The sequence below is a fragment of the Malania oleifera genome, chromosome 11 (assembly GCF_029873635.1).
Source record: "Malania oleifera isolate guangnan ecotype guangnan chromosome 11, ASM2987363v1, whole genome shotgun sequence".
NCBI classification, from domain to species: domain Eukaryota; kingdom Viridiplantae; phylum Streptophyta; class Magnoliopsida; order Santalales; family Ximeniaceae; genus Malania; species Malania oleifera.
Window position 1 is genome coordinate 35,710,292 of NC_080427.1, and position 24,881 is coordinate 35,735,172.

The following is a 24,881-nucleotide window of genomic DNA, read 5'->3' on the forward strand; positions in this document are numbered from 1 at the left end:
TGCGTTATTAATTTGCATACTCTTATGTTAAATAATAAACAAGAATAGGTTCCGATTGACTATCGAAAGAGGCTTTTGAAAAAATTGGCGATTTGCTAACAAACAGAGAAAACGAAGTTAAATTAGCTAAATGAGTAAAGCATAGTGAGAAACTAGGTGAAATCGGTTTCCTAGAAGTTTTCACCATCATCAATTTGACACGCGGTATCCAGTTTTAAAATCTCCTGAATAGTTTATTTAAAGTAGCCTTGTTTAAATTTTGCAGTCTAAAATTATTAATTTTTCTAAATAAAATCAAGGTTAGTAACATTTCGGTACTTGGTAAAATTAAGACATCAATCCCTGAGGACGATACTCTACACATCATTATATTATAAAACTACGATACTGTGCACTTGCAGTTTGCACCGGTTACAGACCAATTAAATATATTACATTATGAAATAAAACTTTGGTCTTCGGGTTTTTCTTGACTTTGTGCACATCTTTATCTTAACACCTTTAGTTTTTGCACAAAACCTCAAACACTCATTAGATACAATGAGTATTTGTCATAATCAAAACCGGGCGTGACCAATAAGGTCAACACTATTTCTATAGAAAGTAGAATCTAGATTTGAAAAAGATATAAATCGTGAAAACTTTATATGAGAAAGAGAATGAGAGAATGATGAGTTTTTCTATATGTTTCATGGTGTTAATTTTGTCTTTAAATAGACAAAATTATGCCTTTTCCCAAAAGTTACAAAGGTATGAACAGTCGCAACTATTCAAAGCATTATGTACATTGACCTAGTCGCACCTCCAAAATTTTCGGGTCGTGCCCTGGTCGACACACTCCGGAAGATTTCTGTGTACAGTTGATAGCACAGTCAACCAAGTCGCACTTTCAAGATTTCTTGGTAGCGCCCTGGTTTTACTATTCTATGAACCTACTGTTATTTAGACTCTAAAATCTTCTAACTCGACCTAGTCGTCCTTTGTGTTTCGTTGGTCGCACCACATGATCTTATAAAAATTATAAGATTAAATTTAAGTCATTCGATCATGATCAACGATCACGACCTCGCAACGATGTAAAGTGCGTGTGCACTATCTGCCACTGGCGCCCTACAGCCTACGTCATGTGTGCACGCGCGTGTGGATAGTGCGAAAGACCATCCTAGGGTTCACACTAGCACTATCTTTTAATCAATTTTAGGATAATATTCTACTTTATCATTTTAATGACTTTTCTTTTTTCACTCTTTTCAATGTGGGGCAAACCCACATAGCATTAAATATATTTTAGAAAAATATTTCAACACAACATAGGTTCTCTCAAGCTCTTTTATCTTTTACAAAGACCTATTTTGACTACAGCAGGAGTTTATGAGATATAAGAGAAACTAGATAGACTTGCTCCTTTCTTACCTAATGAGATCCCATTTTCTTTTTGTTAGAGTAGTTTTTTTATGAATTAACTTAACATTACATTTCGTAGGAGCGAAGTTAAGATTGGAGAAACGAGAAAGGGAAATAATGACTCTTTTTCTCTTTTTATAAACGTAAAATATAAAAAAGAGAGAAGACGTCGAGAGGAAAAAAAATGAAAAAGAAATAAGAGCTAACTACGGAAATACAGAAACATCCTCATATAACTTTGAAAAATGGTTACGTAGAAAAATATTCTTATAAATAATGTTTGATATTTATTTTATCTTCTCTAACAATCAACATCTATTTTCCTTCATTTTATATCTCTCTATACTTTGCCTTAATAAAACAAATGAGGCGAAGAGAAATCGATTTTCTAACCTTCTCTCATGCAAGTCCTAAATCGATTCTCTAACCTTCTCTTGAGCAAGTCCTAATAAAACAAATGAGGCGGAGAGAAATCGATTCTCTAACCTTTTCTCATGTGAGTCATCTTCAATCAAATGAATTCTAAGTCTTTATTTTATTTCACTCCAAATTTATTCCATTACACTGTATTAAATGTAGAATAAATACATATCTTTAGCTCTCACACACATGAATAAAAAAGGAGTGTAAATATATATATATATATATATATATATATATATATATATATATTTCTGAAGGAAAAAGATTGGAAAGAAGAAAGAAAGAAGGAAGAAGAAGATGACAGTGGGCGGTGCATGTTTTCCTTTTTTCTTTTCTTTTCTAAAGCATGATTTCCAATGAAGCCCAACCCCTGGATTGCGTTTGACAAATCACAAATCTGAAATCCTACATTTGTCCGCAGTGTGAACACCAACCTTCCAAATCCAAATTCATACGCTTATTTTGACTGTAACCGGTAACCGCTCCCTCCTCCCACGCTGCAATAGCCTCCATTGAGGACCCTCCTCTCGATTTCTCTCTCCGCATTCAACAAAAACAGAGCATCCCTGACTTACCCAAAATGCCAGCCCACCCCACAAACACGCAAAGAACCAAGATAGCACGTTCCGTTTCATCTTCTGCATAGATCTCTGTATGTCATTTCAGGGCTGCAGCTCAAAAGAGGGGGGAGGAAGAAGAAAGGTGGGTGCAGAGGAAATGGTGCATTATCAGCGGCACCATCAGTGGAGGAAAGGGGAAGAAGCTGTTGGAGAAGATGAGTCACAGACCAGCCCTGGTTATTGCAAGAGAACAACTAGACCTAAGCTTCTTTCTCTCCTTCTCTTTTCTCTTCTCTGCTGCTTCTGCTTGATCTTGGGTCCCCAGCTGTTCAGATATTCCTCCACTCTCTCCCTCTTATGTAAGCTTTTCTCTTTCATTCTCTTATGTAAGCTTTTCTCTTTCATTCTCTTATGTAAGCTTTTCTCTTTCATTGTTTTTCCCTTCCTCTATTTTTTTTCTTTCTTTCTTTCCTTCTTTATTTCTTTCTCTCTGTATCTCTGATTCTGGTTTATCATTTTTGCAGATGCATTTGGGGTTGATGGTGAAGCCATGGTTGCTAAAACGTATGCAAGTGCTTCCCCCTGTTCCTCAATCTCTGACGGTCAGTACTCTCTCTCTCTCTCAACCTTGGCTGTTTACATTTCTGTGACCACTCAAAGTTCAATCAAACTATGAGAACAGACTGCAGATGGGTTTCACTCTCCCATTAATTTTTCAAACTTCTATCAAACAGCAGCGGGATGAGCATTTTGGGAAAATGCTTGATTCCCCCCCCCCCCCCTCTCTCTCTTCTTGGTGCTAAAACGTGATGTATTGTCGTTTAATGCAGGAACTATCTGTTGCGACAGAAGCAGTATGCGGTCAGATATATGTTTCATGAAAGGGGATGTGAGAACACACTCTGCTTCCTCTTCAATCTTCCTTTACAGCTCAAAAAATACCAATGGTTTCCTCAATAATGTTACGGGCATAGCCCGAGAAGGGGAAGAAGTGGGAGTCCAGCATGAAAAGATCAAACCCTACACCCGGAAATGGGAAACCAGTGTTATGGACAAAATTGATGAATTAGACCTCGTTTCGGTAAAAGAGAATTTGGGCACTCGCCGTCGATGTGATGTTCAGCATGATGTTCCAGCAGTGTTCTTCTCGACTGGAGGCTATACCGGTAACGTGTATCATGAATTCAATGACGGAATCATTCCTCTCTACATTACTTCTCAGCATATGAGCAAAAATGTTGTGTTTGTTATTCTTGATTATCACAAGTGGTGGATTACTAAGTATGGTGATATCCTTTCGCTTTTTTCGAATTATCCGGCAATAGATTTTGAGGGTGACCGGAGAATCCATTGTTTCCCAGAAGCCATTTTTGGTCTAAGAATCCATGATGAGCTCACTGTGGATTCTTCATTGATGGGGGGGAATAAGAGTATTAGAGATTTTCGAAACCTACTAGATCGAGCTTACTGGCCTCGAATCAGAGGTTTAATCCGAGATGAGGAACGAAAAGCACAATTGAAATTGAAAGAGATTTCTTTATCCCCTTCATCAAACTTCTCATTAGAAACTGAGAAAGTAGTCCAAGATGAGGTTCCGATGAAACCAAAACTGGTTATATTATCTCGAAACGGGTCAAGAGCAATAGTTAACGAGGATTCAATGGTGAAAATGGCTGAGGAAATTGGGTTTCGGGTTGAAATTTTGAGGCCTGATCAGACAACAGAACTGGCAAAGATTTACCGGGCACTTAATTCAAGTGATGTTATGATTGGAGTCCATGGTGCTGCTATGACTCATTTTCTGTTTCTAAAGCCTGGTTCTGTGTTCATCCAAGTAGTTCCCCTGGGAACTGAATGGGCAGCGGAGACTTATTATGGGGAACCTGCTGTGAAGCTTGGGTTGAAGTACATTGGCTACAAAATCCTGCCAAAGGAAAGCTCATTGTACAATGAATACAATAAGAGTGATCCTGTGCTGAAAGACCCACGGAGTGTGGTAAAAAAGGGGTGGCAATTCACTAAGAAGATTTATCTTGATCACCAAAATGTGATATTGGATCTAAGAAGATTTCAGAAGCGGTTGGTTCGGGCCTATGAATACTCCATCTCTAGAAAGAAACCGAATTTCCATCGTCATTCGTCGTCGCAATCATTCTCCTAAGAATTTTACCTAAATTTTGACTATTATTTGTTCCTAACCCACCATTCTTTGACAGTTGTTGAATCAAAAGGAAAAGAAGATTAGGCAGATGTTTTCTCTGATATAATTGACCTTATATTGCAGGTGTCAACACAAATGGGAAAAAAAATTTTAAAAAGAAAGGTTTTTTCTTTGTATATGCAATTCTTTTTTTTTTCGGTGGGGGTGAGGGTGTTGTAAATTCTGTTCATTTGTACTGAACATACTTTCTGTGAAGGGATACTGAATGTTGGATTTGATCAGGGGAATTCATTATACCACAATAATGATATTTTGATGTCTCAATGTTTGCTGATGGTTCCTGCTTTCCTCCTCAACTCTTTGGTTCATCATCCATTTTCTTTACTCTCTTGTTCAATTACTCTTCTTTCTTTTAATTTTATTAGACCTTAGGATTAACTTATATTGACAGGACATCGCTAATGGCTTTAACTGTTTGGTTCTTCCTGCGTTTTTGACATTTCTGCTGTTGGATTTTGGATAACCCCAGTGAGGAGACTGGGAAGCTCAATTACTGAAGAGATCAGTAGTCAACAACTCATTTTCTGCTCTGTTTCCTTTATTCCTTTGTGATGTTTGCATGGAATGTGATTCTGCAAGGGAAAATTCCTAATGCTTTTTTTCCCAAAATGGATGAAGATAAACCTAAGAACTCAAATGTTTCAATAATGTTTTTTCTTTTTCTGCTTGGAGTTCTCTCTCTCTTTTTTTTTTGTTTGCTCAATATATAAAGTGCTTTGAACATATCTCAAACAGTTTGTTGATCAGAGCCAAATAAGTAGTTATTCAATAGGAAAGTTAGGAATAAGTTTGGCATGAAACCGATAGTTTTATAGGGCATAACTGCAAGTTGGATGAATGAATGTGGGTCAAGTTTGGCACTTGTCATTATTCATAGCCATGGGCGAGGACACCTTTCATGTAAGCATTATTCAGATATCATTTTTACCTTTAACCTTCAACAGATTCAATGAAAGTTAAATGGTCCATTAGTAAATGAACTATTTGAAATGTTCTAGTTGGCCTTTGGAAAAAAAAAAAAAAAAGTTCTATTCAAAGAATTCGACTAACTAAAATTTTCTAACTCGAGGAAAAACCCCACCTTGGTTTTGACCTAAGCCTCACATGCTTTCACATGAGTGCGCAACGTGCATATTGTCCAAGTTCAGCTGATGTATTGATAACAGGGCAAGCCTTACCGTGATCTTAGCAGGAGCTTTTCAGCCATTTTAGAAGTCCTAGTTTGAACCTTGAGAGGACCTGAAAGCACTTGTGAAGGATTGGAAGTAATTTGCACCAATTATAAGCAAAAGAAGGTTGTGAGTACTGTAGGTGATTGGTCAAACAACTATGCAATAGGGTGAAGAATGTTGTGATTGCTCTAATGAAGAAGGTCAATGAACTGGAAAATAGGAATAAATTTTAGTTATAGCTCCAGTTTAAAAACCGAAAAAGTGAAAAAAGATAAGGACAAGCTAAGATAATTGCGCGTTTTCAATAATTTATGGGTTTCAAATTTCAACCAACATTAGCAAGCTGAATTGGGAATAACTCAGTCATTGCGTGCGTTATGCATTCAATAATTTCTGGGTTTCAACTTTCAGGCAACATTTTCAAGCAACTTTCAATGATTTATGCTTTGATTTCTAGTAACTTTTTATCATGGGTTTATGCTTGTATATTATGGTTATAGGATAGTGGAGCATCAAATGCCAAGATTGAACTTTTAGAGCATGTGTTTTGCACGAGATCTTTTGCTCAGGAGGTATGGAAACAAGCAGCAATGGCGTTGGGTGTTAGTTGTATGACAATGAATATATGGAAAGTCAGAGTTAATGTCTGGTTTAGTTGTGCAAGATGGGCCTCACAGTTAGGCATTTTGGTAGGTCTCATACCTAATCTCATCATTTTGAGACTTTGGACTCGTCTATGTAGAGTCAAGATGGAATCAATTCACAATTCGGTGAGAACTATGTGGTTTGATATTAAATATTGGTTAAAATCCATTTTGGACAAGTTAACTAAATGTGCGACCGCTTCTTGCACAAATATTGCAGTCCTTCATGCTTTGGATATTCAAGTAAAAAATGTGAGGGTTCGTATTCCTCGTGTAGTCAGATGATGTAAACCTGGGATAGGTTGGGTCAAGTTGAATGTGGATGGAAGCTGTAGAGATAACTCAGGTAATTGTGGTGGTAGAAGCGTGATAAGAAATGAAAGAGGTTTATTTAAAGCAGTTTTTTCCTCATTACTGGGTTATGGAACCAATAATATGACTGAATTGAAAGCGATTATTATAGGGATTAATCTGTGCAAAGATCTCGGATTTGATCAAGTGAAGATTGCATGTGACTCTGCTTTATTGGTTCAGTGGATAAATTCTTATAAGTGTTCAGCTTGGAACTTATGGGAATTGTGGGAAGAACTTGTGCTAGCATTGAGAGGCATACAGTACAAAGTAGAAAATGTTTACAAAGAGGCGAATAAAAGTGCAAATTTCTTTGCCAAGTAGGATGAATCTGATATATTTCGATCATATAGTTGTTAGGATGATCTTCCACAGCAAGTCAAGGGAATAATTCGATTGAATTTGTTGGATTTTCCTTTCTTGTGCTCATGATGCTTTGTGCTATCTTCCGGAGTTTTGTTTGTTTTCCACTTATAATTATTTAGTTCTTATTTATTCGTTTGATTGCTGGTCATTGGTTTATTAGTTTTGAATAAGTTGGTTAAGTTAGTTTTAGAGTCTTGGGGTTTGATTTTGTTGTCCCCAAGTCTCAAGGTTGGAACCATGGTATTCTTTCGTCATAAGTGAGAGGTTTTCTAATAAAGATAGGAGGTACCGCCCTCTTTTTCCAAAAAAAAAAAGGGATAGTGGAGCAGAGAGTGAAATTGGAAAGCCAATTTTTGCCTCAAGCCTGTAATCTATATTTTAAAATTACAGACGAATGGACCAGCTGCTGCCTTCATTCTATATGTGCATAGTTTGAACCCCTTTCAATGAAAAAGCTCTTCAATAAGCAACCCAAAGTGAAAACTGGGCACTGAATTATGTATTAATCAGGTGGCTAATCAACAAATAATTCTCCCCACATTACCCCCGTGAGGCTTTCACATTGAATTGAAAAAAAAAAAAAATCCCCTTGCTACTGTTGCTCTATCTGTCAGCGGGTATATGCTTTGAGTCAAAGCATGTGAGATATCACAAGAAATAAGCGACTATAGCCACTGCTTTGCCACCTTTGTTGAGTTGCGAACTGGAGGTGGCGTCTTTGCATTTCTAGCTTCATTTACAACTGCAGATTAAAAATAAGAAATGGATCCAATCAGAAGCTTGCTATGTGGAATTAGGGGGGGAACCGCTAATAAAGTCACAAAATGGTAAATGAACGTAATTGATTCATGTCATGTTTGGTTTGCCAAATGAAATGGGGTGGGAATGAAAATTTGAATGGAGAACATGAAATCAAGTGATAAATTTCACTCCATTTTGCACAATCCATTCCATTCCTATGCACTGAATGAGTAATTTGTAGATGTTTCTTACGAAAGGCAGTTGAGTTGCCTCCAAGAGAAGATCTACGGGCTGTTTGAACTCCACCTAATGACTGCCGTCGAAGCGCCCTCGAGTTAGCTGTCGCTGCTGACCCGAGTTCGTTAATATTGCTTGTACCATTACCAGTGGAGGGTGGCCCTGCTTCTGCTCTGTGCCGCTGATTCCTACAATTTTGCCAAAAAAAAAAAAGGCTTGTAATGTTGGTTGATCTGTAATGTTTAGATCACTCAAACATGTTAAATGAGCTGCTGCACTGTATACAAGGCCAACACAATGTTGGTTTAAAATTACATACCTCTTCTCAGAGCCATTAATCAGTTTCCCAATGGTCCGAAGAGATTTTTTTATTTGTGATTTTTTCCCACTGGGATTGCTACTTGGCGTCAGAGAGTCCATTGAGCATGTAATCTCACTCTGCACCAAGCTCTGGACCTCATTTCTGGCACGTAATGGTTTCTCCGGTGTCTTGAGTGGTTGGCGAGGTTTGGTTTTCATTATACTCTGTGTTTTTACCTCTTGGCCCTGATAAACAATACTATTAGGACTCTGAGGAGTCTTCTGATAACGTACCTCCATGGTGGAATTACCATTCCTAAAATATGTCTTAGATATTGATTGGACATCTTGAAGCTGATCTTGCTGTGTAGAGACTAATTCAAATGGTAAGGGTCTCCTCACCCCTTGCATATTTTCTTTCTTGCCATGCTTCTGACCTTCCAGACTTAATCTACGTGCACGGTTTGGCATCGAAGGGGATTTTGATCCCTTTTTTTCTTCAAAATTGACTGCTTGCTCTGTATACATGATGGTGGAATTTTCAATGCTCAGCCTTCTGGGGCGTAGAGGAGTCCGCTGGGTCCTTGATTCAGGCCTCTCAGATGGCTCCTTTGATTTAGTTAATTGAACATTCCGTTCTTCTTTCTTTGCCAATGCTTTTTTAAGGCTCTCAATCTGCAACAGCTAGGTAAATTAACCTCTCATTGCAGCAATATTTATTACATTGATACATGAAATTTACACCTTTTAATTTTGCACGAGAATAACTAGAGTGTGCATCTTACACATATTATGCAGGCTTGTTAACAATGTACATGACCCATCAGAGAAAGTGATTGCCAGAACATCAAACTATAATTCTCTATTCCAAAATATATTGAACAAAAGAAACCAATTCCAATCAGCCGTTGGCAGCCATTATGTCATTTAATGCACAATCAGGATAAAAACCTGTTCCTTAAACCAAGCTATGATATTTCAAATTTTCAACATATATTTCAGAAGGAACTATGTTTTCTAGTGAATAATAAACACATATTCACCTTCTAAAAATGATAAAACAAAAAAGCATCATTTTTTTGGGAAGTCTGGTATCCCCAGAGAGGTCTCCTCCCACAGTAAACTACCCCCACTCCCCACATCCCCCATCCCCCAGCATTTCTAAAATTGAGAGGAATCCTCACTAAGGGGATTTGAATCCTGGACTACCCCCAAGGTTGCCAGGATGTGAACCACGCCAAAGCCTAGCTTCAACAAAGAATCATGATTGACAGACATGGGAGTGCCCTTATTACATGGCACTGAACCAACAACATATCCTTTAATCCTGTTTGAGGAAATTATTTGTAGTTTCTAACCATTAGTCATATCTGAAAGATTACATAGTATAAATTGGAATAAACTGATCCAAAGTCCTAGATGTGAACTCCCAAGACAGCTAAGGTACAAGACTTAAAAAAAACAAAATCAGTCCAAAGATCTTCCCATGCTATTGTGGACATAAATATGAACAAACAAATTAGCGGCCTAAGCATGGCGATGTCAGCAGACATATACCTGTTCTTTAAGTTGCATGACTTCACTGGTCTCTTTATTTAAACGTGCAGCACCAAGTTCAACAGTTGAAACCCTCTGAGCAAATTTCAAAGTACTCACTGTTTCACCAAAAGAATCTGCTTCTGGGCTTACATGGGCAAACATCAGTGTTTTTGCATTGCCTCCTACAGTAAAGATGTTCCAAAATGAAAAATTTATCAGTTTATATCCCCAAATGTTATATTTAGAAAAAAAATCAACTCCTCTGCGGAAAAGCTTCTCAGGTTTGTCCAGTCACTATTTACATTGAGCCTAATCACACTATGGCTGGATGCATTTGCCAAATAAACAAAACAAATGGAAAACAGAAGTTTTCCAAACATTTAGCTTATTTATATTTAGATTTTCCTGCAAAAAAAGATCTAGTGTGCTATTGGTGAACTAAGAAATGAAAATGGAAAGGGCGTATCTCAAGTTTGCCACGTCACTAGTCACAGTGGGCCACCTCATATTATGGCTTGATGACCAAACAGACAAAACAAATAAGATACTGAAGTTTTACTGTTATTTTAGCAAATATACAAACAACCCTACCATGGAGCAATAGTATGATGTAAATGGTGAATTGCAAATCAAGTTGAATCATAAATAAAGGATACCACATTGAAATAAACCAACACATAACAACCTAAAGAATCTTGCAGAAGTAGTGTAAGTTTGCTGTTCCTGTACGGAATGTGGGAACTCTTCTGAGCTAATGCAGTGATGACATCTCCTAAACAAGAAAGAGACTTATTGATGCACTGTGCTTCCTTCAGTCTGTCTCCTGTAACTTCCGACTTGTCGACCCGTTCACTTCCTGCAAGGTCCACCAAATGCAGAGAGCTGCGAAGGATGCCTCCAGACTCATCTTTACCATGGACATGGACTGTCAAGACACTAGATCCATATGTAAAATTGCAGCCATCAGTATTCAGTTTATTTACTTATCATTTTTGTTACTTTTTAATGACTTGGCATTTATTGTAACAGGTGCCTTACTAAGAACTGGGAAGAAAAATTAAAAAATAAAAGACAAAAAATAAAATAAAATAACAGATAAGCAGTAATGTAATTCAGCACCTGAAGACTAACCTGTGGGAACGACTACTTCTGTTGTTGATAGCAGTGGAACTGACCATGCGATTCATCTCTCCAAGTTTCATCAGGTTAAGAACATCAGTGGTAGACTTGACAGTGCGCATTGTCGCATCAGGAAGATTAAATCCATTATCAGCACAGCTTCGAATCTCTAACTTGCTAGTGGTTAAAGAATAACGAAGAATTAAAAAAAAAATGCAAATCCATATATGAAACATAACTATAAAAAAAAGATGTTTTCATTTTTCAAACATCTATATCAAAGAGATATTTCTGCAATTGCAAATAGAATAATTTGATGATTCCATGGTGGAGAGCAGAGAAGCAATATGAAAGGATATTTTGTGGCTGATGAATCTTCTGCAAGAAGGTCTCGTACTTGCTCGTTGTAAATTTCAACCATTTGAACATGAATTTCATAATTTATAACACCCTTCCTTCTAGAAGACATTGCAAAGAGATCATTGAGAGCTAGATAATTGATCCCCATGTCTTTAATCAATCCACCTGATGGACCAGACTGTCACCAGAGAAGATATCAGAAGGGAAAATGATTGTCTGGATTTGAAAACCACCACTTTATAATTTTTAAAAGGCCTTTTGTTGCATGTGGCTTGGAAGTAAGTTAATTGAATGTAATATATCCATCCCAAGTCACCCACTATTAAAAGAAATCATTACCATACTGGTTACCCAAGCCACTGATTGAAACTTTATTGTGAAAATGCATTTAATTTACTGAATCCAATTTAGAAAAAAATCTCTTACCATAGTATGCGTTTTGCCAGATCCAGTTTGACCATAAGCCAAAATGCACACGTTGTAACCATCCATTACAGACCTAATTAATGGTTGAGTGTCCTTAAATACCTCATCTGAAGAATTTTGAAGAAAATAAGGAGTTATATGCAAAATGAAATCTGATTTAAATACAAAAATCATAAAAAGCAACATGAAGTGCATTGTCACCTTGGGTAGCAGATGGACCAAATACTCGATTGAATTGGAAAACCTTTTTCCCATCTTTTTGAGTCCTTGATGTGTCTGCCATCACTAACGTACCATCCTCTCCAATAAAATTTATTACATTTTTTGGTTCAGTGCTGAAGGAAGGTCTTATTCTGCAGTAAACTCGAATATTTCCTGAAGAAAATTCAGCTTGAAATAATATAAGTACGCCAAAAATTTAATGCTTCATAAAACTAGTCTTTTCAGAAACCTTATTTAAAGTAAAGTTCATGTTTTAAAAATAACTGACCTTTCAAGTCCATAACCATGTTATATAAAGTCCTGTTCTCCTTCAGTACTTTTTGATACCCAAGTGCAGCAGTAGACAGCTTGTGTACATTTGTTCCTGAATCCATGCAAATTGCAAACTATAAGCACTTCAAATATTAAGGGAAGCACTTGAGTCTTGCCAATTATCAGTTTCAGCATCCTAAAACTAAATAACCTAGAAAACACACAGCTAGGAAACATGTAATGCAGAATCTGATCACTAGATGTAAAACTTTTTCAGGTACCACAACAGTTATGGGAAAAGATGAACAGAGAAATAACATGGTAAATGAAGTATATAAACATTTTTTCATTTCTGGATTTGCATACAAATTCATCATTACACATCGCTTCTTACCTGTTATGTGCAGAAAATGAGGTAAGAAGGAATGGCAGTTGGTGGGATTGGGGAGGGGGGGGGGGGGGGGAAGGGATTTGGTCATTAGGAACTTTTTAAAAAGGAGGATGATGAGATTATTTGTTCTTATTCAAATTATCGAAAGCATTGAGACCTTTGAATTGTGTGATCCATGAAGTACACAAGTAGTAGATAACCTGTAGTTTGCAATGGAGCTGTTTTGGCAAAAGAAAAAAGGGGGGCGAGGGGACGGAGTTTACCTAGTAGCTTCAAATCACTCTGAAACTGTAATTGCAAGTCTTCAAATTCCATCTTTGTCCTTGATAGCAACGCCTTAAGATCCTGTAATACAAAAAATATTAATAAACTAAGAGACTCATCCTCACATAACATGTGACCAGAATATGTACAAATGGCTACTAATAAATGGGATTTGACTAAGAGGCATGATGAATAGCTTTATCCTTCTTTCTACTAGAGCCACAAAATTTTTGGGGAACTTCCTGCACTGTAAAATAAGCATCTAAGCACACACAGATTAAACAGCACTAATAATTAATAAATGTGCAACAGAAGTTTTGCTAGCAAAGTCATGTAAAGAAAATTGCTGGGAAACCTTAGAAAGTATAAATTTAGTTAAGAATTAAGGAAATGATACAACAATATAAGTAGGCTTATTTAAAAGGCCAAATAATAATAAATAATTCTGAATTGTGAAGCAAATAAATTAAATTTTCTATCAAAGGCAAGATGATCAGTGTCTTAGCTAACTAATATTGCCTGGGAGAGATGCAGATCTATCTATGATACTTTCACATGTCCACCTCATTTAAAAGAACAAACTAATGCAACAAAAAATCCTATATTTAAAGCAAAGGTACTTTATTTGGAATCTCTGCTCAATAAAGCTGGTATATTGCTCTGACATTGAGAATGAACCATATATACTGTCCCAAAAAATGAAGGAAATAAAAATTTTAAAATTATTAGAGCAAATTATATTCATGATTACTCTAAAGCATACGTGATTCAGCTACACAAATAACAACAGTTATAAGTAGGCCTCTGTTTTAAATAGGGATCGGCTAGATTGATCCTTTTGTCCATTCGGCGTAGTTTTGGTCGCTATCCTACAAGTTATTGTGTCAACTGTAAAGTAACTGAGAAGCAAAATAATCACTAGAAATATGCAGGTTCTTCTCTTGTACATTCCATTATAATGTAATTTTTGAGAAAAAAATAAAATTCAAGCATAAATTTATCAAGCAACCAACAGATTGTTCTCCTCTTCTAAACTTTGAGTGATGAAAAAATAAAATTAGTGGTTACCCTTATAAATTAGTAGTTATATTTAGTTGGTAATTACACCAAGCCTGTGCCAAAACTATTATTTACTACATGTTAACATCCACTCAAAAAAAAAATCCGCATACCAAAAGATTTCTTTCTTGTGCTTGAAATAGACGCCAATGCCTGCAGACCCCTTTCAAGCATAACCTGCAACACTGGAAAAGGAAACATATGTGAAACTGAATGTCATGTCAGAGCATCGCTTTAAATCTGGTGTTTGAAACTTATAGCACAAATACACAATATCTAAGTATCTAATTCTAATCACATCATCTTTCTTTCTTTCTTTCTTTCTTCTCTCTCTCTCTCTCTCTCTCTCTCGTACTTTTTTTTTTTTTTTATTTGCAACCATAATATCATATTCCTGCTGAAGTGTGGGATGCCTTCATAATCCAGACAACAAGACCTGTGTGACAAGAATCTTTACTTTGAATTTTATCCATCTTGTTGCTCCAAGTTGTCAAGCAAAGTTTCATAAATTATTACTCAATAGCAAATAGGCAAATCTAAGCCCCTTTATAATTCCCTTTGCACTTCACCCCCCCCCCCCCCCCAATCCCCCCTCAACCCCCACAAAAAATAAAAAAATAAGTACCATGAATCATGAATGAAAGGGGGGAGCAAATCTATGACCACATCAAAAGATACAAATATCAATTCCTAAAGGCCATTTTGTTAAGGTTTCAAAGACTGTTTTTCTGTATCCGAAAATGCGAGATGCAAAGAATACACAAAATTCACAATTGGTCAAGTGTTTTGAAGAAACTGTTTTAAGAAATATATCCAAAAACACCCCTAGAAAACACAGGCTTTCAGGAAACAATTTTGAGGTGTTTCCTGTGTTCTCAGATACAGTTTTCTGGATAAAATAAAAACAAGGGGATGGGGTATAGCCCACTTTTTAATAATACTGATTATTATTATTTTATTAATAAGAATATTTTTATTTTTATTTTTTGTAAATAATAGTCCTTATTTTATTAACAAATTGTCACTTGGATCAACCTTAATCAAACACAATTCCACTGTTTTTATTTCCAGAAACAATTCCAGAAACAGCTAACCTAACGCATTCTGAGTTAGAAAATACATGATACAAACCCTTGTTTTCATTTTCAAAAACAATAGAACCGAGACTCAGTTTTGAATCCTTAATTAACCAGGCCCTAAAAGTTTTCTGAAGTTAATGATCTAGTTCTTGAAAATTATATTTCTTCATTATTTAAAAAAATTTCTACAGTAAACCATGCAAATAATTTCACTTGATAGTAGACAGAAATGGTATATTCACTACACAAAACCATATGTAAAATGAGACAATAAGTACCTCAGATTTTTTAAGTGAAGAAATCTCCTCCAGGGGTGCAGATTTTGAATGGGTGGGGGTGCTACTTCCTTCTATCAGAAGATCATTAAGGACTGATTTTACCTATATTAGATGAAAAAATATCAGCATTGCCAGGCTTGTGACAACTTTAGCAAGCAAAAGAAAGAAAATGACCATCCAAAAATCATATTCAATTTTCTAAAATAAGTAATACTACGTGTTCACAGCAAAAAGCAAAGCAGTTGAGGCTTGGGCAATATTAGCAAAGAAAGAAGGATAGGGAAATATGCATGAGAGCATCATCAAGATCAGAATGATAGAAGTATATTCTTTCCTTTTGTTTACATTGAAAAAAGAAAAAAATATTATCAAAATGTGACCTCAGTTCAGGATTTTTTGTGCACACAATGAAGGCAAACCTTATCATATATCAATCTTGGTGAAAATCGTCTGGAACCAATCATTCAACTATAACATTTTAGTCACACAAAAGATTGTTAATTATTATTTATTTACTATGATCAAAGAAAAGCTTTAAATTAAGCTTCCTTCAAAAGAAAAGAAAGTTAATTGGAAGATCATGAAGCTTGTTAGTCCTTGACTGAGGTGGGGAAAGGAGGACTTAGAGTAAGCCCAGGGTTCAAATCATCAAATCAAGTACCAAAAGCGAACTTGTTTCCCTTTATAATTTTTGTTATGATCCATATTCAACATAAAAAAATTCCCATGTACCATTGAGAAACATATTCTATTTGGAACATGCAAGCAGCAATTACCTATAATTTGAAAATTTAAAATCTCACCTCAGGGAATTTGTTTAACAGTTGTTCCTCCAAAAGACTGGACACGACCCTCCTCAATAACTTGATAACATCCTGCAGCACAAGAAAATTTAGGAATGAGGGTAAAAAGAAGTTATTTCTAGACTACTCCAAGTATTCAATGCATGTACAGGTAACCAAAATAAATGGTTTCATTGCAGCTAACTGTTAGTCAGTTACCTGATTTCCACTATGATAGGAAGCTAGAAGGTTATTATCAATGTTTTCCTTTGCACCAACCAAACAATCAGCAAGTATCTTGGCAATTGAACCTACAAAAAATCCAATGCATTGTATATGGTACGGAAAATAAAGAGATCAGCCAACACAAATTGTTGCGACATTCATTAGGGACAAATCCCGCACACTGAAGATGTTGACTAAAGCTAAAAGTGAAATCTAAAACAGATGACGGATTGACAGTTTCAAATTTTGTAAAATAAGCATGATATTGCAACTCTTTCTCCTGAGACAATGGGGCCCATTAGCATTAATGACCATGGGAAAATATATAATATAACATTATACAGTATGCAACTTTATTTATTAAAGAGTAGTGTAGACTCATTACATTACATATTCTAAATTTCATTTGCAACTTATATTCGAATGAAAGAAAATTTGTTAAGAAACTGGGAGGATATTCTAAGTTTGTCTTTAGTTCCATATTGTACATCTAAATTCTCAAAAAAACAATGATCGATAAAAAATATAACAATGAACTGCCAGTAAAAGGCATGCATTCACACTCAACATATATACCAGAGGAGAGAGAGAGAGACCAACTAAACCTTCAAATTCCTGTGTTCCATTTTCCCCAAGCGGCTGTGTCTCACAGGAAAGCATGTCCAAACGCCTACAAGGGTCTGATGAAGTTGCAGCCTGAGCACATGAATGGGTCCTGCTAGACGAGAACAGAACCATCGGGGATTTTGCATGCTTAGCCAATCCGCTCCCTCCACTCACTTGCTTGCATTCATGATATGATTTTAGTGCTAAAATGCAATCAACAACCTTAACCACCGAGCCAGCCTCCAAATTATCCTAAAAATACAAGGGCAAAGAGAATTACATGCCTGAAAGAGATTAGACATAACAGTATAACATTGTTCTTGGTTTACCCTTTCAAGATCAGAAGCCTCAAAAGCAGGCAGCTTCAACTCCTCAACAGCCACCAAAAAGTTCCTCACATTCTCAAAATATTGATAAGCAGGCAACGGCTGAGAATCCCAGGTTAGTGATTGTAAAGGAAGGTGAATCTCCACAACCTAAAATATTTTCCAAAAACCAATACCATTAGAAAACATAGAAGGAAATCAAAACCCCCAAGCCATTTTTTAGCACTACAGGTTAAGCATTTTTGTTGGGTTTTGCGCTCTAAGAAAGAAGCAAGGTAACTACACTACTACTAGAAGTACATGAACGCCAAAAGATTTGTAATTACCTTGGGCACGGCTCCTGGTTGAATCTTGTTGACCGCATTGCACAGAACCAAACCATTTCTCAAGCAAGAAATGAACCCCCTCTCTGATGGGCGGGTGGGCAAGCCCAGGGGTCCAACTAAGCTTTCGAGCCACGCAGCTGCTTGATACCGCCTCCACGCTGCAAAATCAATCACCAAAAAAGGAAAATAAAATCAGAGTAATGTGAAAATATGGACAAAGAATCCACATTTCTCTCGATTCTTTCCATCTCCTTTCCTTCTTTTTCCTTTAAGGGTTTCTACTTTCTAAGCATCCAAGCAGCATAAAGTACAGTAAAAAGGGATTGACATCAAAGACCTGCTTCTTCGGCTTTTCTTGAAGCTAAGTTGAGCTCATGTAGCCCCCTTCCCGTAGAATCCTCCATCACTATCCAATAGCCTCTGTCTAACTCTCCAAGAACCCGATCACACAAAACGGGAAACTTCTATCTGCAATTGATGATAGAGTTATTATGGGAAATGTTGAAAGCGAAACATACAGAAATACAAGAAGGCATTGAAGTCCAAGAAAATCCCAATGCCATTTTCAGAGAGAGAGAGAGAGTTCAGCAACTTACTTTTTCTGGGTTTTTCCTAAAACAGAAATTGTATCAGAAAAGAACCCTAGAAAACCCAGAAGGAAACTGGGGAGAGAGAGAGAGAGAGAGAGAGAGAGAGAGATGAGCTGATAGTCTGCTAGTTGGATTCCTTCAGTTGGGCATGGTGGAAGAAGGGTTAGGGAATTTTTCTGGTGGAGTTTTGAGTTTGGTTCGTCGTTAGGTCCGGACCCGAGGCTGATGCTCCGGGATACTAACGTTACTTCTGCTTTTTTTTGAATTCAAATTGGTGGGGTAGCACGTGCTGGGGTAGCGATGGCCGATCTCGACCGTCCATGATGACACGTGACGAACTTCAGCCGATGGATTAGATCCCGAGTTTTGATTGTTAACAAGCTTAATTTGCGTTTGTACTTGGGATCTTCAAATCCAATTACATTAGCCCTAGTTATTGCATTAGCCCTTGTTGTCCTTAACAAAAATTAGGGAATTCCCTACATTTCATTATTTGTTCTACATTTCCAAATTGCTCATGGCTGCAACAAAAATGAAAGGGCATTTTTTTAAAACTTAAAATTCATGTTTTCGAAACTAAATTGATTGAATTTAAAATTAAAATATCTGAATTAAATTGGAAAGCATATCATAGGGTATACGTATTGAATTAAACTGTATTGAATGGTCACATTTGATTCATAAAGCAAATTTGTCCCCGCCGATAGGTCATATTTAGATATAAATATAAGATTTAGCACTGCAAGTTAAAGGAGGGAAGGAAAAAGAATAATAAAGCATATTATTGAATGGTGTTGACTTTGGTGCAATTCCAAGAAGGGAGGTGCATGGGAGATTTAAAAATTTCTTCCCAAGTCAACTAGTCTAACAACAATATTACACAATTTAAAGGCAGTCTAAGTATGTAGGTGGGAATTGGAAAGTGTCTATTTTTTTCATTTATATTGGCACAAAGAAAGTTGAAGAAAAGGATGAAAAGAGTTTTGTCAATAAATATTAAATGGTGTTGACTTTGATGCAATTTCGAGAAGGGAGGTGCATGGGAGATTTAAAAATTTCTTCCAAAGTTAACTAGTCTAGCAACAATATTACACAATCTAAAGGCAGTCTAAGTATGTATGAAATTGCAGTTATGAAATATTAATCAATTTTCAGTACATGCAACACAATTTCAGTATCTCTCAGTCAAATACGATAAAGTGTCAATCAGATATGCAGTATATCTAGTAAGGAAATTAAATCAAGCACCACGTAGAATATAAAATAGGAAATGTAAAAGTGACATCGAATATGCTATCGAGGTTCGGCAAATGTGCCTATGTCCCTGCCTTAGCTTACTAGCACAAGGATTCCACTATAAACTCACTTCACGAGTGGAACGGTACCAGTTACAACCAGGTCAATTAACGAGACTAACCTCAACCTACAACCACACCTACCAGGATGGTGTACCTAACTTTCCTAATCGGGTCTAAGCCAATTTGGGACTATTCAACAGGTCTAGTCTCCCTCTTCAAACCCACGCTTGGAATACAACAGATATTCAATCTAAATTTTGCATACATGGAAATATGCTTCTCAACAAGCAGATACATACCACGATATAATTGAAATAATAATGCAAGCACAAATGATAGTAAATATGCTCAGTGCTTAATAATGTGTGCTAAACACTCAATCTAATGTAAATATACAATCAAGATCTAGAGTGTCTTTCCAAACAAACTTTGAAACAAATAATAATGTAAATCAATCACTACAAGTTTCAAAGTATTTCAACAAGTACATTCAAAATATTTCAAATATGATTTTCTTAAAAATAATTACTCAAGATATATTTGAAAATATGTAGGCTTGTGATAAAATATTTTTGCAAATCAAAACACACAAGTTTGATGAGTCTTGCAACAAATATGCAAAGACTCACTAGCTATGAAAATTTTTCCCACACAAAGATTTATTAGTTAAATCGGGAGAAAAATCCTACCTAAAAACTCTCAATAGGAAATAACAATCAAAGTATAACAAGGAAAGTTTTAGTAATATAAATCACTCAATAACACTCTTAGGAAACTTGATCTATCAAGGAAATAGCAAATGAAGAGTACATATAGGTTTGTATATGAAAAATGGGCTCTCAAAATTTCAGAGAAATTTTCTCTTAATGATAATGCTAATTGTGCTTAATCTGTGCAAATGAACTCTTATTTATAGACATGAGAAGAATTATGACTGTTGGGGACACTAGGGGAAATATTAAAATAGTTTTAAAAGAGTTTAAGAAAATTAACCCTGTTTTTTTTTTTTTTTTTGGATTAATTGGGTAAATATATTGATCAACTGAATATATACATCAACACTGGGCATACCCAGGATACCAAAGAAACTACATCAAAAACCCAGGCATACTTGGGGGCCAAATCCAAAAAGCCAATCTCATTGACTCAAAGAGTCAATAAGCCAAGCATTTCAAAATTTAAGTTGAGAACATATCAAATTTATCAAACATCACCCTATAGATATGTCTTTGTATAACTTTACATAGATCTATAGGAGGAATTACATGATTTTCAATTCTTTTCCTATTTCTAGAATGCCAAATGAGATACACAATAGTGGCCAATCCAATTTTCTTTCCAGTGGAGTGCACTCCAAATCCTTTTGCTTCTTTATGTAACCATTTAACCGCTGCATTGATTGTTGTCATAGCCCTTTTAATTCCAAGCCAATTCCTTATATTATCCATAACTTCAGCCGAGTATTTACAACCAAAGAAGATATGGTCCAATGTCTCCATGTCCCTATTACAGAATGTGCATCTAGGGTCAATCCCATCACCATACACCTTGTCACATGTTGGAAGTCTTCCTTTCCAACCCAGCCACAAACAGAAAGCATACTTCGGGGTGATTCCATTCAGCCATACGGATTTTATCCAAGGCATTTTATGACTATTCTCCCTCCAGAAATCATAAAACATGTGAGGTTCATTCCCTATTCTTTGCATATTTTCAATAGCTGCAGCCACACTTCCAGCTTTTTGGACAAGTTGATCTTTAATTTCAACTAATCTTTTGAAGAGGGGAGAGTCTTCTTTTTTGGTTGCAGCATACCAGATTCCAGTATCCTTCAAGTAACATTGGTGAATCCATTTTATCCAAAGACTATCCTTCTTAGCTTGTACATTCCATAGTGCTTTTGTCAAAAATGCTCTGTTCCAAGACTTGAGATCAAAAACTCCTAAACCTCCTTCATCTTTTGGTTTATAGACTTCACTCCAGGCAACCAAAGGCTTCCTCCTGCCACCCCACAAAAATACTCTACAAAGCTTAATTACTTGGTTTAGGACATTCAGTGGAATGGGGAAAATAGCAAGCCAAAAACATTCAAAGCCTTGGACAATCGAGTTAATTATTTCTAATCTACCAGCATAGGTAAGAGTGCTGCCAGGCCACCCCTTGAACCACCTAGCAATTCGATCAACCAGTGGCCTATAATGGACAGCATTTAATTTGGAAGGCAGCAGTGGTACCCCCAAGTATTTAAAAGGAAATTTGCCCTCTTTGATTCCTGTTTGATTCAAAATTCCTTCCAAAACCTGTGGCTTCATACCAGCCTGATAAAGGTTGGATTTCAGACTGTTAGCTGTAAGTAACTCATTCAGACAGTCCATAAGAAATCTTACGGAAATAGCATCACCCTTTGAGAACAACATAAGGTCATCAGCAAATACCAGGTGAATGATCTTTAGTTCTTTAGATTTAGGGTGGAACTTGAAATTGAAATTGCCCTCCAGGGACTTTAGGAGCCTGGACAAGTACTCCAGACAGATAACAAAGAGCAAAGGAGACAAAGGGTCACCCTACCTGAGCCCTTTCTTGCCTTTGAAAAATCCATTTAATCTCCCATTAAGTGAAATAGAGAAGGATGTAGTCGTGACACACTCCATGACCCAAGCAATCATTTGATCAGGGAAATTTAAGTTCACCATCATGTCCCTCAAAAAAGACCATTGTAGACACCCATTTTTTTCCCAGACCCAATATAACAAAAGTTGTTATTATTATTATTATTATTATTATTATTATTATTATTATTATTATTTCTGTTATCTTTATTATTATTTTTACTATTATTATAATTATTTTTATTATCTTACTTTATTATTATTGTTATTATTATTATCATTAACTTTATTATCATGGTTTTTATTTTGCATTATTATTATTATTTTTAAATATTACTTTATTATTATTATTATCGTACTATTTTTATATTATTATTATTTTCAAATCTTGTCATTATTACATTACTATTATTATTATGATTATTATTATTAAGAATTATTATTAGTTGTCATATTCATTATTACTATAAAAGTATAAAAAGAAAAAAAAAAGAAAACGAAAATAAAAGAGGGAGGTTTAGGGTTTTGATTTTTTATAAATAGGAAGGAAAAGAACCGTCTTGGGGGGAGGGGGCGCACGGAGAGTTTTTTCCCGTTTTATAATTAACAAGAAATAAAATATAAAATAATACTCTGAATAGGAAATTTTTTCCCAAACTAATGCTCACGTAATCTCGCAGCATGAAGCTGCGAGATTTAAACTGATGGCCAATGAAGAGCGGATGCGTGGCAGCATGCAGACGAAATCTCGCAGCTTCATGCTACGAGATTTAAAGACAGACGAACAAGATTTAAACTTAGGGCCAATGAGGAGCGGACGCGTGGCAGCGTGCAGGCAAAATCTCGCAGCTTCATGCTGCGAGATTTAACTTAAATTTTATTTTTTAAATTGTAAATATATAAATTTAAACAAAAAATTTACATAAAAGAAATTATTGATTATAAATAAGTATTTTGTCATAAAAATTTGGATAAAATCCAAAAAAATATTTCAAAATATGATTCTAACCCCTGAATTTACAAAAAATACTACAAAATTTCGTATAATTAAATTTTATTGACGAAATGAATATTTTGTTAGTTAACTATTAAATGCATGTGGAATAATAAAATTTGTCCTTAATAAAATGATATTTTAAAACTCGTGGATTAGAGACCGAAAAAAAATTTCAGATTGAATGCTTTGATGCTTTGTAACAACTAATTCTTTAAGTATGACAAAAATAAATTTAGAAGAAATAAATTTTCAATAAGTTATAAAAATGCCTAATAATTATAATGCTGCAAAATGTTTATTGGATGTAATATTTAAAATTAACAATTAAACATTTTGCAAGACAAAGTTAAATTTATTATTTAAATTTAAATTTAAATTTGTAAAAAGGGAAAGTTATAATTAAATTTAAATTATAACTTTAAAAATTAAAATTTAATTAAATTTTATCTAAAGAAATAAATTAAAAAAAAAAAAAGTTTTAAATAAGATTGAAGCTCTGTAGAGCACATGCAAAATTAATGGGAAATAGATAATGAAATTTGATCCGTGAGTATCGTGAGTTGACAAAAGCTAATCGTGTAAGGAGTGTGACTATTTCTAACACAAGCTTAATCAACTTGAAAACAAGTATGACGAACTCAGTTAGCAGCATTAAGACTCTAATTTACATATGTAATTATAAATATTATATTACATGCATATAGTCTCTCTAAAGAGTGTATGAAAGATAATAGCAGCATCAATACCTCTTCGTACGTCTTAATTTTTTTGTTTTTACTCTTTTTTATTATATTTTGACTATCCGCATACTAAACCAATTATTTTGACCCATCCTTTTGGTGTTTGAAAGTAGGATTTGGGTCAAATTGGATTATTGTTAGAATGCTTTTTTGTCTTAGTCACCCGTTCATATTTAATTAGAGAATGTAGAGAAAACCATACTAAACTTTTTTTAATTATACAAATTTAAATTGAAATGCAAAATTAACGATTCTTACATGTTGTAACTACATGCAGTTTGAACTTTAAACTTGGATAGTTAATTAAAGTATAAGTTTAGAGAAATCATGAAATAAACTTTAATTAAGGATATACATACTCTCAAAATTAATATATCACTTAATCAATTATATTTTTTTATTAAAATTAATATACGTAATTAATTAATATACTTTAAGACAAATTGACTAGGAGTTTAATGGAGAGAACATATATTAAGTACTCCTTAAGATTTTTGGTGCATGTAATATATGGCGGTGAGGAGAGGTTAACGTGTAAATGTTTAGAGTGCTGAAACACGTTTGCATCTGACAACGCACGTAAATGCATGCAGATATACAAATTTTAGCAATACGAATTTTGCAGTAAAAGACAATTGAATTTAAGGACTTAACTTAACTAGACATGCAAATTTAGAAGATACAAATTATGTGTCATTTTTTAGATTTTGCAGTATTGAATTCTTTAGAGATACGAATTATTAAATGATATATACAAAAGAATAAAAAAAATAATCAATTATATACAAATGAAATCAAAACAATCAATGATATACATACAAATAAAATGCAATTAAAGTAATGTTAAACTACTCCGTGCCGCAGCGAGGTCGTCTCCGGGGTCGTGGTGGCTGCCGTCTGCGTCTACCCTCTCCCTGCTCGTCAGCATCATTAGGTGTCCTGGCCCGTCGTGCTGGATGTGAATCCTCTCCCCC

General features: G+C 35.3%; 3 protein-coding genes across 4 annotated transcripts; 1 reads left to right on the top strand and 2 right to left on the bottom strand.

The window, feature by feature from the left end:
* The first annotated feature begins 2,144 nt into the window (after positions 1 to 2,144).
* LOC131167320 (xylan glycosyltransferase MUCI21-like) lies at positions 2,145 to 4,882 on the top strand. 2 transcript variants are annotated; one of them, XM_058126084.1, is made up of 3 exons: positions 2,145 to 2,773; positions 2,912 to 2,989; positions 3,218 to 4,882. In XM_058126084.1, exons 1-3 carry the CDS (start codon positions 2,482 to 2,484, stop codon positions 4,546 to 4,548), a joined length of 1,701 nt encoding a protein of 566 aa, XP_057982067.1. In that variant the 5' UTR covers positions 2,145 to 2,481; the 3' UTR covers positions 4,549 to 4,882. The 2 variants fall into 2 exon arrangements, with proteins under 2 accessions (XP_057982067.1, XP_057982069.1); XM_058126086.1 differs by having other exon boundaries at positions 2,145 to 2,746.
* A 2,717-nt stretch (positions 4,883 to 7,599) lies between these two features.
* On the bottom strand, positions 7,600 to 18,419 carry LOC131167321 (kinesin-like protein KIN-14L). The gene is made up of 20 exons (XM_058126087.1): positions 18,270 to 18,419; positions 18,011 to 18,141; positions 17,674 to 17,831; positions 17,351 to 17,497; positions 17,012 to 17,273; positions 16,410 to 16,501; positions 16,212 to 16,283; positions 15,409 to 15,510; positions 14,165 to 14,236; positions 12,992 to 13,073; positions 12,354 to 12,449; positions 12,065 to 12,238; positions 11,864 to 11,970; positions 11,437 to 11,615; positions 11,090 to 11,251; positions 10,644 to 10,894; positions 9,977 to 10,140; positions 8,439 to 9,094; positions 8,135 to 8,307; positions 7,600 to 7,883 (listed from the first exon to the last, which is right to left on the bottom strand). Exons 2-20 carry the CDS (start codon positions 18,075 to 18,077, stop codon positions 7,807 to 7,809), a joined length of 3,093 nt encoding a protein of 1,030 aa, XP_057982070.1. The 5' UTR covers positions 18,078 to 18,141; positions 18,270 to 18,419; the 3' UTR covers positions 7,600 to 7,806.
* Positions 18,420 to 20,739: 2,320 nt separating this feature from the next.
* Positions 20,740 to 22,257, bottom strand: LOC131167468 (uncharacterized). The gene is made up of 2 exons (XM_058126271.1): positions 22,130 to 22,257; positions 20,740 to 22,072 (listed from the first exon to the last, which is right to left on the bottom strand). Exons 1-2 carry the CDS (start codon positions 22,255 to 22,257, stop codon positions 20,740 to 20,742), a joined length of 1,461 nt encoding a protein of 486 aa, XP_057982254.1.
* Between the last annotated feature and the right edge of the window lie 2,624 nt (positions 22,258 to 24,881).

Bases quoted from the DNA above. Each gene is read 5' to 3' on its own strand.
- LOC131167320 (XM_058126084.1), top strand. From the start codon at position 2,482: ATGTCATTTCAGGGCTGCAGCTCAAAAGAGGGGGGAGGAAGAAGAAAG. The intron at 2,774-2,911 runs GTAAGCTTTTCT...TCATTTTTGCAG, and splicing joins TTTCTCTTTCATTCTCTTAT to ATGCATTTGGGGTTGATGGT. The intron at 2,990-3,217 runs GTCAGTACTCTC...CGTTTAATGCAG, and splicing joins CTGTTCCTCAATCTCTGACG to GAACTATCTGTTGCGACAGA.
- LOC131167468 (XM_058126271.1), bottom strand. From the start codon at position 22,257: ATGATGGTGAACTTAAATTTCCCTGATCAAATGATTGCTTGGGTCATG. The intron at 22,073-22,129 runs GTAGGGTGACCC...GTACTTGTCCAG, and splicing joins AAAGGCAAGAAAGGGCTCAG to GCTCCTAAAGTCCCTGGAGG.
- LOC131167321 (XM_058126087.1), bottom strand. From the start codon at position 18,077: ATGGAGGATTCTACGGGAAGGGGGCTACATGAGCTCAACTTAGCTTCA. The intron at 17,274-17,350 runs GTAAACCAAGAA...TTGTATTTTTAG, and splicing joins AGGCTTCTGATCTTGAAAGG to GATAATTTGGAGGCTGGCTC. The intron at 12,239-12,353 runs GTCAGTTATTTT...AATTTTCTTCAG, and splicing joins CATGGTTATGGACTTGAAAG to GAAATATTCGAGTTTACTGC.